Genomic DNA, 15632 nt, shown 5'->3' on the forward strand with positions numbered 1-15632 from the left:
CAGCATCTCTGCTATATTATGAGTAGCAACTGTCCTTTCCATATTGTTACATTGCATCCTGGATTTTCCAGTGTAAAATTATTGTTCGCTTTACATGGTCATCAGTTTAAGATATATATGTCACAATTTACTGTCTTCACCCAAAGTTTATGAGACAAGTCTGTACTCAGTAACATAGTGCGTGCACTCAACAATAGGCCTGTTTTTCTCGGTTAATTCGGCCATTTTGCTGCATTGTGTGGGGACTTGTTTTTCCTTGTGTTATTATACTTTGCTTGAATTAATCTTCAAATTGCTTATTTGTTAATTCAGTCCCATTGTCACTTTTTGGAACTCTGATTTTGTGTCCAGTTTGCCTTTTAATCAACCTCTGAATTTCCAAAAACCCATGAAAAGTATCATGTTTACTTTAAAGAAAATACACAAATCTGAAGTGCAGTCATCCTTAAATATGCCACCGCAAGAGACTGTTTTCTCATTTATCCATTCAAATCTGGCTGAATACATTCATAAGAACATTTTATCTTGATTCCAAATTTGAATGCAATGGTTTTCTCTTCATCTTGGCATACTGACTTGGTTCACAATCTTTCTTCATTTTCAAACCAGAAACTAAATTCATATCATCCATGATCTTGAGACCTTTGAAATAGATTGTCCCAACTTATCATGCCGGAGGATTGTCGAATCAAGGAAACTGGAGTTGCCTGTAGTACATCTGGACGTATAAACAACATTTGAAAACTCATATTGTGTATCTTAATTCCTGCTGCATCTGGGCCTGACTTGCAAACATCTGTTCTCTTGTTGTCAAAAATGACTTTCATTCCTCTTTTTTTACTGCTCCCATTGAAAATAAATTTTCTTTTGCTTTGGAGTGTATAATGTGTTTGCCAAAGTGCAAGGTTGGCATTTTCCCTCAACTAATGACAATACTTTGACGGACCTAATGCCGTTTGCTTTATCAGTTGAGTTATCTCCAATTTGAACATTAGAGTCATCAGATTCAGTTGCCTGAAATATATTAAACTGATCTTTGTGTGACATTAAATGTGTCAATGCAGCACTTTCAGCTAACTAAATATTTGTGCAACCTGGAGCAGAAACAATGCTTGTTCTGCACTCAAAGCATGGTGCTCAGAATTATCAGTTTTCATTTTGCATTCTGCTAAAAATTTTCTATACTCAAATTTAAAATGTCACCTTTTGTGGCAGTAATAACATTCATCTCATTTTCAATTGACAGATGATTTGTTATTGTTTGAATTGAACACACTTGTTGCATCCACATTAATTGTTGCAAAGACTTTTGACATTTCAGGTATTCTGGAAGTTTTGTCCCTCTTTTAGTAATATTACATTCAAATTATTGAATGTTCGTTGATCTGCAGCATAAGAGACCCATATAGTCGAACACGTTCCAAATTTTACCTGCAGACTTCCCAAAATTTTAGCCATTTTGCCAACTTCTGTAAAAGGCTCACCATCAGCTAATACTGGTACCAATGATTTGACTGATGTGTTGTTCAATTGTGTGTGTTGGCGATGTTCTGAAATCAGAAGATTTTTGTTTCAAAATCATTTTATTAACTGCAGATTGCTATTCGTGAATTGTCTGTAGTCTGGCCGACATTTCAATTGCATTTGCACACATCATATTTCATTGTAACTGATCAGATTCTGCTCCACTATATAGAAAGATTTTGCATTTAAGTCATCCTAAGCTATTTGACTCTCACCTGTTGCATTCAGCCTTGGTTTCATCTCCACCCTATCAAGAAATTTACTAGGGCAAAAAAATTATTTGCAGCTGAAAATTCTTACTGTCAAATTTCTGAGTGCTGCAACTTTTATGTTTGTCCATCTTCGTGTAAGTTTGAATGTGAATCTGACATATAGTATTAGTCCAGGACAATAGTGAAGGTTTTCCACAAAAGAGAAGTGACGTACAATGGTTCCACAATTTTAACATCAAATCTCGAGCATCACGGTTCACTCAAATTAAACTCCAATTAAACGCAGTGAGTTTACAAAACAGGTTAAACAGACAGTCAAATTCCAAATGTCTGCTTTTACCCATGATGTCCTGTGTGACGTCATGAGTTCATATTGTGAAGGATGTAAGTGGCTTGTTTTTGAATGTTTTATGTGGTGGTCTTAGTAAGTAGTACTCTGTGAAGTTCGTGAACTGTGCTGTTTATACCAAATATTTCGTGATGTACAGAGGTGTGCTTGGGGTGGAATTGAGAACACAGCTTAAATTATTTATAGAAAAAAGTAGTAGCAATTTTTAGTTTTTTCTTCTCACAAATATTCCACTGTTCTACAAGTATAAGATTAGGCATAAACTTAAGTGTGCGTTGTTGCAAGTGATATGATTTTGTTTCTTGCAATTATTTGGCTGTTTTGCGATAAGGCAAGTTTTCTGCGCGTGAGGTTAGGCAGGAACCTAAGGGTGCAGCTCAAATGTTTGTAAGTGAAACTAATAGTGATGTTATTTATAATTTTGATTTTTACAAATATTTGGCTGTTTCATGCTCCCCCAAAAGTGACATCGTGGGGACACTGAATATCTCACTCTTGTTTGTGGTGGATGTTTATTTTTGTGATCTGGTTTGTAGTAATGGTTCAGTTGAATGGAATGAAATCTTTGGTATTTATTGGTTATTTATTTGTTTTCGGATTTTGACCTGTTATTTTCATTTGGGGAAATATTCCTATAAACCCCCCCCCCCCCCCCCCCTGCCCTTTCCAGTTTTTTCTGGAGAAATTATTGAGAGTTATTTTTTGATTAAGTTGTTTTGTGGGGGTGTGTCTGGTATCCTAGCGTTTGTTAACCTATATGTAGCTGATTGAAATATTTTACGTGTATTTTATGCCCCCCACCCCCGTCCGACCATAGTCTGATGTACTTGGCTGATCTGCTGTTTTCCCTAGTGCCTTCAGAAAAGTTTAGCTTGAAACAAAATTTCTGAATTAAGTCACGAACCTTTGTGGAATCATTGCCTTCAATTAAGACATTTAAGTTTAAGGCATTAGTGCTGATGTTTTTTGATGCATTTATATGTTGCATGTCTACTGTGAACTGCGAAATAAAATTTAGATGGTTGATTTGCACTGAGGGTGGGGGGTAGTTAATTCGTTGCTGCAAAACAGTGAAAGTCAGTGGCTGATGGTCTGGGTATACAGTGAAGGCATGCCCTTCCACCATGAATCCAAAGCATTGAACTGCTTCATAGGCTGTGAACAGTTCTGTGTAAAATGGTGGCAAAAAGTGCTGCTTCTTTATGATCTTCGTGGAGAAGAATCCCAAAGACTGCCAGTGTCCATTTACGTTCGGTTGTACCGTGACACTGAGAGCACAGGAGAGGCATCTGAGAAAACTGCTAGTGGGGCATGCATCAAATGCTGCCAGCATTCCATCAGTCCGAGAGACTGATGTAGAACAACACAATTTGGGGCCAGTGAGGATGACACTTAGCGACATCTGGGCTTCAGTAGTTCGGGGAAAAAACGGTGTTAAAAAGTTTATCATCCCCAGGTAGTGACACACTTCATGCAGCATTTTTGCAGCTGGATAAGTTGTAATTGCAGTGATATGCTTGGCTGACGGGTACGTAGAGAAGCAGAAACATGAAATCCAAAGAATGTCACTTCATTATTACCAGTGACACATATAGCTTTATTTTGACACATATAGCTGTATTTATGAGGATTCTGTAATCATCAAACCTTTAGAAAACTACACGTAGGTGTCTTTCAAGTTCTTCTGAGGATGATATCCAATCCCCGCAAAACTGCATTGATAAATTACTGAAAAGTCTTTGTTGCATTCTGCAAGCTGTGTAAACATGTAAGGGAATTCAAACAATCTAAAGGGCTTAATTATTGCTTTTTTATGGATGTCTTTTGCTGCAACAGGTGTTTGGTTGTAGGCTTTCACTAGGTCCGTCGTCGAGAAAACAGTGCACCACTCCAGCAAAATATCCGATGTGACGCACAGGGTATTGGTCAGCAATTTTCTGGGCATTGAGTCCTCTGTAGTCGCTACAGCAGTGCCTGCCATCAGGTTTCTTCGGTACCAGATGAATGGGAAGCTCCCAGTTGCTTTCTGATAATCATGCTGTGCCTGCGTGGATCATTGCATCAAATTCTGCTTTTGTGATGTGCAGTTTATAGGGAGCCAGCCATGTGCACCTTGAAAAAACAGGAGGGCCAGGTGTGGTCCTGGTTGATGAGCTGTTGCATGGTGAGGCACTGACAGCACTCCAGCAGGTCACTTAACTGAGGGAATTTATTTAGCAGACGTGCCACCTGCGGCGGCACAGTGAGTAAGTGTACTGGCAAGTCACTGCACTGTGTGGTCTGGGTGCAATGTTCAGTGACTTTACATGGTCCAAAATGGAAATGTTCCTACCCATGATGAGGTCATGGGAGGACAGGAAATCCAGCCCAGTTGCAGCATGGGCCACGTTTGCAACTATAAAATGCCACATGATTGACATTTGTTGGTTGGGACATGTCAGGCGCATGGATCCTGAATGGATACCGAAACAACTGCTGTACGGAAAACTTCAGGAGGGTGTGGGGCCAGTGGGACGACCACATCTTCGTTTCAAGGATGTCTGCAAGAGAGACCTGACCAGGACCAGAATCAGTCCAAGTCGCTGGGAAAGCATTGCAGATGACTGTGTCAAGTGGTGAGTGAGTGTGCGCAATGGCGTCAAGCTCTCAGAGGACGAACGCACACAGGAACTAATCAGGAAGAGGACAAAGCGAAGAGACAGAGCGGCTTGTGTTCGAAGTCCCTCAAATTTCACATGTCCAAACTGCAGTAGGGACTGCCACTCTCGAGTGGGACTTTTTAGCCACAACAGACGCTGCAGACTCTGAACCAAGCATGTGACACCATCATCCCTCAAGGATGGACGGATGCCATTATATAGATGTGCTAGGTGAGGTTGCTACGTAGTCAGAAGGATCTTCCTTATGTCAGCTGTGGATGTGTGATTAATTTTTATTTGACTTCAGTATTGCATGTTCATGTGCTGTTAGGCTTTCTCTTCTGAATTATTTGCACCAATTTTCTTACCTATTTTTAAAAAGTAATTTTTTAAAAAGTATGTGCTACACATGAACGGTCTTTTACTATGCTTCCATTCTCTGTAACAGGAATAATGTTATCTTAAGGCTTCTTTCCTTGTCTCTCTTTTAACAATACTCCATATCAATTTAATTTTATTGTCTGATCTGTCAATTTCAGACATTTCCCTTAATATGCTACAGTACACTTATGGTACATGCTCCAGTACAGTGTTACTAATATGAAAGTACTCTGGATCATTACCTGTTCTGGCTGTTTTGTGCATGTCCTTCTTTAGTTGAGAAGACATCCTGATATCTGTATTAGTCCATGGTTTCTTTATTGACTTCCTTTTATTACATTCAGTTATCATTTTGGGGAAAATATTTTCATACATTCATTAAAAATTATATTGGATTTAGAGCTGACATTAGGCTCATTGTAAATTCCACCCTAATCAGCATTTTAAGCCTCTTAAGCAGTTTTGTGATTACCAGCCTCATTGTTCTGTTATATTGTTTGTAAACTGTATATGGAACTAAGTTACATAATGTGACAAGCAGTGCATCATGATCCAACAATCTATTTATCACAGTAAAAGTGTGCAACTCCCTTAACTTTTGCTTGTTGTACGAATACATTATCTGCAACATACTACTATCCTGAGCAACTCTAATAGGAATAGTTATGACTGATACTAAATTATAAGTGGCCAACAACAACCCTAGATGACTTTTTCTGTCAGACTCCTTAAAGAAATTTACATCAGAAACTCCACAAATAAATAATCCCATCTTTCTGTCTGACAGACAGACTAGCCGTACTTTGAATGGAACTCGAGTCCTCTACATAGCTAGTCAGACATGTTGACTATTCCTCTGCTAGACAGACCAATTTACAGAATATGCAATATAAATATGACATATACACAGCAAAAATACTAAATAAATTTACATTTGGTGGCTTGTCACTCTTTCAAACAAATGTACACAGTCTTTTGCCTCATATGCACATATTTAAATCACAATCTTTGCATTAAAGCATCCATGAAAGTTTGTACCACATTATTCACTCAGAAAATATTCTAACAGTTTCGGTGAAAAGAGAAGTGGTACAAAACTGTATTGTGAACTTCACACTACTCTTACTACAGTTGACTTACTTGAAACATTTAGCCTATCTTCTTCTCTGAATCTGCGGCTGCGTCAATCTCCACAACTTCTTCTCCGAAGAACTAATGCTGATTAGAGGAACTAACAAATACTCTCTCTCTCTCTCTCTCTCTCTCTCTCTCTCTCTCTCTCTCTCAATAGAAATAACTTGGTAACCTCATACATTCAGTTAAGTTCATGTATATTTTCATCTCCACAAGTTTCACATAAACATACAAGTTCTTGCATGTCAACTAGACGATACCCGTTAGATACTATTAAATATAATTACACTGTGCTGGGCTTCATAACTAGACTGCAGATTTTAGGTAAAAACCTATTTTGTTCCTGAGTTCCTATTTGAATAAAAATTTGTACTTATGCGTTTAATGACTATTTACACTTAATAGCGTTAATTCTATAGGACCTAAAAAAGCCTATTTCAACGTTATTGCCTATTTTTGCCTATTTCAGCTTTAATATCTTAAAAAGTTCCTATTTCATCATATAAGACAGTGGCTCCAAGTTTTTCCACACTATACGACAGATGGAAAAAAATATTTTCTGCCCAGCGTGCAGCAAGGTGGCTAGTTGATATGCGCTCATGCTTCGTATTTGCCTAACACTTCGGTCTTTTTTTATTTTTTGTACCGCTATCCCTGTTAATACCAAATACACTTTATAGGTGTTTTACTATTCATATGTAAAAAATAGATCACGGATCTTTAGGTTAAAACCTATTTTTTTTTACTAAGCTCCAATTTGTCTATAAGTTGGTACTTATGCGTTTCATGACTAACTGAACTGAATACCATTAGTTCTATAGGACGTTGATGCCTAATTTTGCCTATTTCGGCATCAAAATCCTAAAAAGTACCTATTTCGTTAATCTGACTTAGAGTTCTTGTGTTTTCAAAGATTAGAAAAAGGAAGTAAACTTAGGGCTTTACGTCTCGTCGAAGGCGAAGGTCGTTAGAGACTGTTTACAATTCCTTTGCTTGCCTCACTACCAACAGCACTCGGCACTCCATCCAAGTACGCGCCGAGCGCAACAGTGCTTAACTTCGGTGAGCGAATGGGAAGCGGTCAAAGATTTGAGTTACGCATTAGAATCGAATGTGGGAGTACTAAATGTTATATTTGAAAATATTTCGTTCGTAGGATTCTGGCCAGCTGTGTATTTTCGCAAAGAAACGGTTTCATAGGCCTTAAGCTGAGCACGGATTAAAAAATCACAATGTTAATCGTAGACGCCCTCTATAGCTAAATTACTGCCCTTTGCGCAATTTCTCGCTGCTCTGTCTACAGGCAGTTCTATCAAACTCCTCTGTTTCGTGAAAGGTATTATACGTGAATTTTCCGGTTCGAAAAATAATTTGCCACTAGTGAGATGTTTTCATCTGAAGCACTGGTAGATTCCATTCGCTTGTTCAGAAGGGGCGGCCATCTGTCTGGTGCCGTATGTCCAGCAACAAGTACGGTACTTCCCCTACTGCTCCCATGCACCGCAGTAAAATGGAAAAAAAAAGCAGGTCGTCATTCACTTTTTCCCAGCAAAAACAAATCAGTACATTGTGTTGCGACCGACGTGTTAAGTGTTACTGACATTCTAAGTGCAAAATAAATTCTAGTTTCTGTGTGAGAATACTACGCCATGCCGAAAACAGCTAGTTCAAAGTCTACTCATATAAGGCAGTGGCTGCAAGATTTTCCACATTATACAACAGATGGGAAAATTATTTTCTGCCAAGCATGCAACAAGGAGGTTAGTTGATGTTTTTCTTAGACTTTTTATTTTCCTGTCACTTTTTTTATCGCTATCCTTTAGTAATACGAAATACTCTTTATATGCAATTCTAAACTGCATTTCCTTTTTCTCTCGTATTGGGTTTCGAGTGTTAAGAAATCTCACTTAACTCAGCATGCAGATGGAATCGCACACAAAGCTAAATGTTGAACGAAAGTCAAAATTGAAGCAAACTCTTTTAACCAATAAATCTGGTGAATCCTCCGAAAAAAACAAGTTCTGCCGTGATTTGTGTCATGCACTTGTGGCAGCAAACATCCCCTTTCGGAAACTAGAAAACCCTATTTTCAGAGGTTGAGAAGTACTGCCATCAGTCTATTCCTGCAGAGTCAACTTTAAGTAAGAATTATGTGGATTCGGCTTACAATGCTGCATTGCACAGACTCCGAGAAGATGTTAGAGAATCTTGTATATGGATTTCTGTGGATGAAACTACTGACAGTCTTGGCCATTACATTGCAAACCTGATTATTGGCAAGCTAGATCCAGATGCTCCATCCAGGGCTCATTTGAGTTTCTCAAAACAGCTTGCAAAAACTAACCAACAAACAATAGCACAGTTTGTGAAAAATGGGCTTAAGATGCTACACCCAAATGGAGTGGATGAGAATAAGGTGCTTCTGGCCGCCACTGATGCTGCTACATATATGATAGCAGCGTTTCAGTTATTAAAAGTATTCTACCCATTGATGCTGCACGTAACTTGTGTAGTGCATGGGATCAACCGCACAGCAGAGCAAGTAAGGCTATAATTTCCTAAAGTAAATAAAGTAATATCTATGGTGAAGAAAATTTTTGTTAAGGCACCATCAAGAATACAGGCATTCAAAGAACAGCTTCCAGATGTCCCATTGCCGCCAGAGCCTGTTGTCACCCGCTGATAGCAGCAGAATACTATAGTACGCATCTCTCAGCTGTCCAGAAGGTGGTTGAAAATATTCCGGAGGATGCTGCATCCGTAACTGCAGCAATGGAGTTACTCATAGATTCTTGTTTAAAACGGGACTTATCTTACATTAGGGCCCACTGCACATTTATGGCAAGAATAATTTCACAATTAGAAGGCTCAGGGAGACCTATCTAAGACAATATTTCTTTGATTGAAGAAGTCAAAATGAAAATTAATGAAGCGCCAGGTGAAGTAGGGGGAAAAGTACGGGCAAAAATGCAAACGGTTTTGCAGAAGAACACTGGCCTGAAGGAGTTGTGTGCAGCTGCCGACATACTTAGTGGAAAATCCAGCACTCCTGACTGCAGCATTCCTGTCCATCATGTGCCGAAAATGAAGTACGCCCCCGTCACATCTGTTGATGTAGAACGTTCTTTTTCAGCGTATAAATTGATTGTGACTGACAAGCGCCACAGTTTTTCACTAGAAAACCTAGGAAAGATTCTGGTTATTTATTGTGAAGCCAACTATGGTCAGAATATGTGAAACTACAAATGTATTAATTAAACCATTGCCACATCTTTTTTATGGAGATCTTTATCTTGCAGGAACTCAAAAATATTTTGAGTTATGTTCAACATTAATGTTGTAGATTGCTGTGTCTGTAACTGTATTCTGTATTCCTTCTCCTTGTTTTAATGACTAATAAGATGATTGTACTGTCAGCACTGTGTATTTTAATTTATTTTTATTTTCTCTGCATCATTTTTATTAGAGCCTATTTTAGGTTTTATATAGCCTAAATGAACTGCTGAAGGAGTCTATTTTAGGTGCCTAAAACACACTTTTTTACGACCTAAAAATCCGTGGTCTATTCATAACCACCTGAAATTAAAAAACAGGTCTTGCTTCTCGCAAGTCTAACACCAACACTAAGAAAAAGTCTCTAGAGAAAACATGTTTCAATTGTTCATAACAATTACAATCATTACACCGTCAAAGAATAACAAGTGCTTGCTCCTTGTACGTCACATACAGCTTCTATGGCGCAAGCGGCAAACACTTGTCAGTGTCGCTCGTCTGATGCAGCTCCTGTCCTCCCAGGACCAACATCCATCCTGCACACACAGGCATGTGTTGCACAGTAAATAGGCTCTCTCTCACACTTATCTTTAAAATATTGCATGCTCGAGATGGCAGAAGGTCGAGTGGTTCCAGAATTTATGTGTAAATCCCCCCCCCCCCCCCCCCCTCCCTCTCTCTCTCTCTCTCTCTCTCTCTCTCTCTCTCTCTCTCTCTGTGTGTGTTTGTGTGTGTGTGTGTGTGTGTGAGAGAGAGCACACTTATGTGGACTGGGGGGGGGGGGGGGGAGGGGGTGTGGTCTGCATATTCTTGGGAGTTGTGTTTAGTGCATAATGATGTGTAGTAGTGCGCTGAGAGAGGGAGCTAAAACAAAGGATGAGGAAGACTACAGAGAGGAGAGAGTGAGTGTAGAAAGAGTGAAGTGAGGTCATGGATCGAGTGGATTGAGGCCAGGTCATGGATCGAGTGGATTGAGGCCGGAAGGATTTTGGGATTGAAGGATGTTTTGTAAGGACAATATCCATCTACATAATTCAGATAATCCGATAACCAGATGTTACAGTTTGTCAGGCAAACATTGGATTTTAATGTAGTGTCTTCAGCAGTGTGTTCTGCAGCAGTTGGTGGTCATATCCTTATAAAAGTATGTGCAAAAGTTACGAAGTTACAGCAGAGCTTATGTATGATATGATTGTTTTCAAAGGTGTCTCTGCCTCTGAAATTATACGTATGAGACACACGTGCCATAGCATCTTGCAAGAGATGTTAATGCAGTAAGATGTACAAGATCATATATGAATAAAATTGCTATAGTTATATCTGTAGGGTGGACAAGAAGAACAGTCCTACGAAGTTTATGAGCTCCTCCCAGGTGCACATACTTCCATGAGGCCTTGCATTGTGATGGACAAGGAGAAGTTAGTTTGCGTTTTTGTGGCATCGAACATGCTGAAGTCCTTTCTTCAGTTTCCTGAAGGTAACATGATTCACTTGAGACTTGATCATGAAGGAGGACAACAAACAGAATAACTCCTTCAGAGTCCCAGAAGACTGTCACCGTTGCTTCACCAGGGATGTGGTTTTGAACTTTTTCTTTGGAGCAGAGGTGGTGTGTTGCCACCCTGTGGATTGCTATTTTGTTTCCAATTCGAAGTGATGAACCCATGTTTCAGCATATATGACGATGTTTGTCAAAAAATGGTCACTATCAACCTCGTAACATGCAAGCAATTCCAGCAGATGGTCCTTTATTCTCTTCATGGTCTTCTGTTTGGTGGCGAGGAATACAGCAGGCACATGTCCTTGACTACCCCAACTGGTGGATGGGTGTGCCAGCACATACAGTTGAGCAGAGGTGTCTGATTGTGATCAGTCGATCTCCTCGAATGAGTGTGTCCACATGGTGCAACATTGCAGGAATCACATCTATGTGCGGCCAGTCGGCACATGGGACATCATACGGCCTTACGTGACCTTGCTGCAATGATGACAGACGCCTTGCCCAAAGACTCACTAGCTTTTATTCTCTGCCAGGTCTCCGTAGTTCATATCAGTATCTACAGTGTTCTGGTTTGTGCCGAATGAAACTTAAATTACAACACACTGCATGGAACGCACCTCGATTACAGATGCCATTTTGAAGAGTGCAGATAGCACTGCCATTTATAGGAACTTCATAAAACTGCAGGGACTGAAGCGGGAATATTCCAAGGTGTCCCACAACAAATTCTCTATTTTTTCTACTGAAATTGTCTGATGGGGGGGATTCATTGCATTACGTATTGAATGCTGCTTGCATATAATTTTAAACATAAATTGTATACACAATTATGTGCTGTTTCATTTTCTTCCTTGCAATCATTTTTAACAGGAAAGTTTTATTTATGGCAGTGGGCTTATGATTAGGATACTACTGTGGAATCTGAATCATCCCAGACTTTGTAATCCTGCCCGTTTGTAGATTAAAACTATGCTAAATGCTGTCATTGAAGCTACAATCCTCACAGATCCAGCAGCTGGAGAGGTCTCTTGTACTCCTTATACTGACGCTGGCAACCGATTTACCCATTTATTTAGTGACTTCAAATTCCAATCAAGGTTTCATTGACTGTAACAATAAACAACACTGAATGTCAGCTGGAAACATGTAGGGTGAGGAGGTGATCTACAGAGAGTTGGGGGGGGGGGGGGGGGATATAAATCAAGAGAGGGGTGAGGAGAAGTTAGACGTAGAGAGGGAGGGAATGAGATCAGGACGTATATCCAATTCCCATATACGTTTTGACTAAACTTCCCAATGCCCCTTCAGAACTCTTTGGTATTCCTGCATACATTCCCCTTTCTGGGGCTCATGTCCAAGAAAAATGTGTCCTGCACATTTGCCTGTGACTGCCTATTCCAGTTATATCACTGATAAGGCACAACTCACTAAAGGGATTGTACCCGAAGCAAATTGTTTAGTACCATAGTCAGCAAGACCCTATGGGCTAGGTTCAAGCACCCTAACAGGAGACGATCTTTTTGCTTATGCATTAGGCTTCCCTTGTGTATACTTTGTTTTTTAAGTTGAATTTTTAGTGTAGGTACCATCCCATCATCGCAAGATCCATAGCTTCGCACTGCTTCACATGTAACCATCTAGTTGTGGCTTAACTTGAAACTGTTACATCATCTGGAAACGCTGACATTTTGAAAGGTGCTCCTATATAATCTTTAATATGAGTTTTCCCCATCACTCTGAAAATTGTCAAATCGAATGAAAAGAGAGGTACACAGGAAGTAACTTATGCTAGTTTCTGTGGAGATTGTAACATCATGCATTAGAATATTCTGGCATGCTTTGTAACATGAATATGAGTTAATTTTGGTACATTTTGGTGTACTTCTGGAAAATAACAAAACAATTATGACTGTATGTATTTTATTATTTAGTCCCTTCCTCCATGTATCGCCATTTTGGATCATTGCTGATGCATCCTGTCCTCTTCTCATCTACTGTGGCTCAAGCTGTGCTGATCTGGTCTTTCAGTTATTACTGTTTTAGCTTGTCCTCTGTTTCTTCTATTATTATTCCTCTTCTCATTTTGTCATTGCTATCAGTTTCCTCATGTATACCGTCTCCCTTCTCTTTCCTGTATCTTGTTGAGGTGTCTTCATTCCCTTACATGTTAGCAGCAATTGATAAATGGTCCTATTGGTGTATACATTCCTTATTATTTGTTACTGGCCTAAAGATAAAGTGTGTGCATGCAAAGCACATAAGTTGTGGGATCAAATCCCGGTCGTGCTTCGGTCTTTTCATTCTTTGTCTCTCAGCATTTTGAGGAGTTCCCGGAAACAAGTAGTATGAATTCCACATTAAATTGTATGTCCCCTTTCCCCAGTTGGATAACTGGGCAGGTTAGGGACGCTCAAGTCACCCGGAGGGCATCCAGTTGAGAGACTTGCACCAGACCCAGTGAGCCACACAAAATTATCATCATTTTTCTTCTTTTCGATTTGACCATCATGACCTTGTTAATTGATATCAGCTTAATTTCTTCTGGTCTTTCTTCCTCGTGCAGTATTCTTTCACTCTCATACTTTGCAACCTTCTCTGCAGTTCTGTCCATGATGAGTTTGATGTGGGACTAGTTCTGTCCTCAAAACTGTGAAAGAGTGAATTTTTTATTTAAAAATCACCCTGTTGTGCATCTCTGGTTCCTGTATTCCCATTTCTTCTAGATCCCTTTGTAGCTCTTGGATCCATTATACTTCGGTTCTGTTGTTCACCGGAAACTGTATTATTTGCTGTGTCAGTGTCTCTTGGTCCATTCTAAGGATGTGTCTGTAGAACATGCTCTTTCTTTTCCGGATAATGTCTGAGACTCTCTCTATCTTGGTATACAGTTCTTGGTTCACTCATCTTCTAAACTGACCGTCTTCTGTTCTTTGAGGACCCAATATTCTTCTGAGAATCTTTCATTCCACCAGTTCTAGACTCTTTAAGTACCCCTATTCTTACTAGATTAAGAGTTTCTGTTGTGTATAAGGCTTCAGGGCAGATCACTGTTTGGTAATGTCTCAATTTTGCATCGATAGAAGTATTATTCTTATTTTAATGTTGTTGGTTTTTTTGTATGCTAAATTTATTTTGTTTATTCATGCTCCCATTGCTTCCTTTTCAGTTTCCATCCATTCTCCCAGGTATTAAATCTCTCCACCTGCGTATTTTCCCTCCTCCTGTTGTCATCCATCTAGGAGCTCCCTTTGCTTTGTCATTCTACAAATGCTAGACAATCTACAGGTATTCCTATTATTATTATTATTATTATCATTATCATAATAATTGTTTTTTCATACACTATACATAACCAACTGATATTTAGTGTCTGCCACCTGCAGCAGAAAGAAGCTAAATACAGTTTGCCTGAAAAATTGAAGAGATCCTATGGTACATAATGAGAAAACTGACTATAGGCCTGTATTACGATGTCAAAGAATTTTGACTACCGTATTGAACAAGTTAGGCCCGCGCTCAGAAGTTTTATAAAAAAAGGTATTCTTAATCACGCATGTGTTAAGAAAATACCAAATGCAGTCAGGGTGTTTTATTCTGAGATAAATTGTATGGTATCCAATGACTGCTGTGATTCTTGACAAGGAAGCTCTTGTATATGTATGTATACTATTCCATTTTCCAAGAATACACTACGCCAGGAGGTCTAACAAGCTTCCTCTTCAATTATCCAACTACAAGTCACATTTTTTTCACTAATGTGTGTGATATGGTGTGTCGTGGGTAACTTTGACCTTCAAGATTTTTTTATTTTTTTATCCAAAGTTCTTGAGCCGAAAAAACAAGTCTAAAAGTAGAATAATACCAGATATGATAGCTTTGAAAAGAAATTGCCCAGGAAAACATTGTTTTCAACTCTCTTTCTGAAAATGACTGGAATACATTGCGGGTCGAAACAGCGGTCATCCTATCATTTCTGTTAGTCCTATGTTACTGGAAGCGGCAACAATAGTTTGAACTGAATTGTGAAAGTGGTCCAGAATGCAGTGACTGTATAAAAATTTTGGTTAAGTCATCAATTTGTAAATTAGATAATACTCAGGCTCTTCATTAAATAATAACTTAATTATGTTTTTTTATGTTTCAGTTGTTCCGAAAAGACTTGATCAGTGCAATGAAGCTGCCTGACTCGGAACCATTATCTCCTGATGAGTACTGGGTAATAACAGATCAGTGGAAGCAAGAATGGGAGAGAGGTGTACAAGTACCTGTGAATCCAGACTCCCTACCTGAACCTACAGTCTCCATCAACCGCTGTGCTCCTGTTGTTAAATCACATCATGACTTTAAACTGTGAGTTTCCATTGGAATAAAAATTACAACTTTATATTTTGAGCATTAATTGTTTTTTCATAAGACTCCTTCAATGAGCATCTTTGGTTTTGTGATTGTTGAATCCTATTGTCCCTAAAATGCAGCTTTATAGGAGCAGCGCTTAGAGTATTTTTATAGTTGCAAAAAAATTATTAGCAGTAAAACATCACTTTTATGGTGAGGCAATTTATGTAATTCTACTTTGATGTCCTTCATATTCTTTCTTTGTGCTTTTCTCCATGTTAACG

At 39.1% G+C, this 15632-nt stretch overlaps 1 protein-coding gene across 1 annotated transcript in view; it reads left to right on the forward strand.

The window, feature by feature from the left end:
• LOC124613098 (PHD finger protein rhinoceros) overlaps positions 1 to 15632 on the forward strand; it is a 246420-nt gene that overhangs the window by 20888 nt on the left and 209900 nt on the right. Inside the window, exon 5 of the mRNA XM_047141692.1 lies at positions 15158 to 15363. Coding sequence (XP_046997648.1) covers positions 15158 to 15363 — 206 coding nt within the window. The remainder of the gene's footprint in view (positions 1 to 15157; positions 15364 to 15632) is intronic.

Source organism: Schistocerca americana, chromosome 4 (genome assembly GCF_021461395.2).
Source record: "Schistocerca americana isolate TAMUIC-IGC-003095 chromosome 4, iqSchAmer2.1, whole genome shotgun sequence".
Lineage (NCBI taxonomy): Eukaryota > Metazoa > Arthropoda > Insecta > Orthoptera > Acrididae > Schistocerca > Schistocerca americana.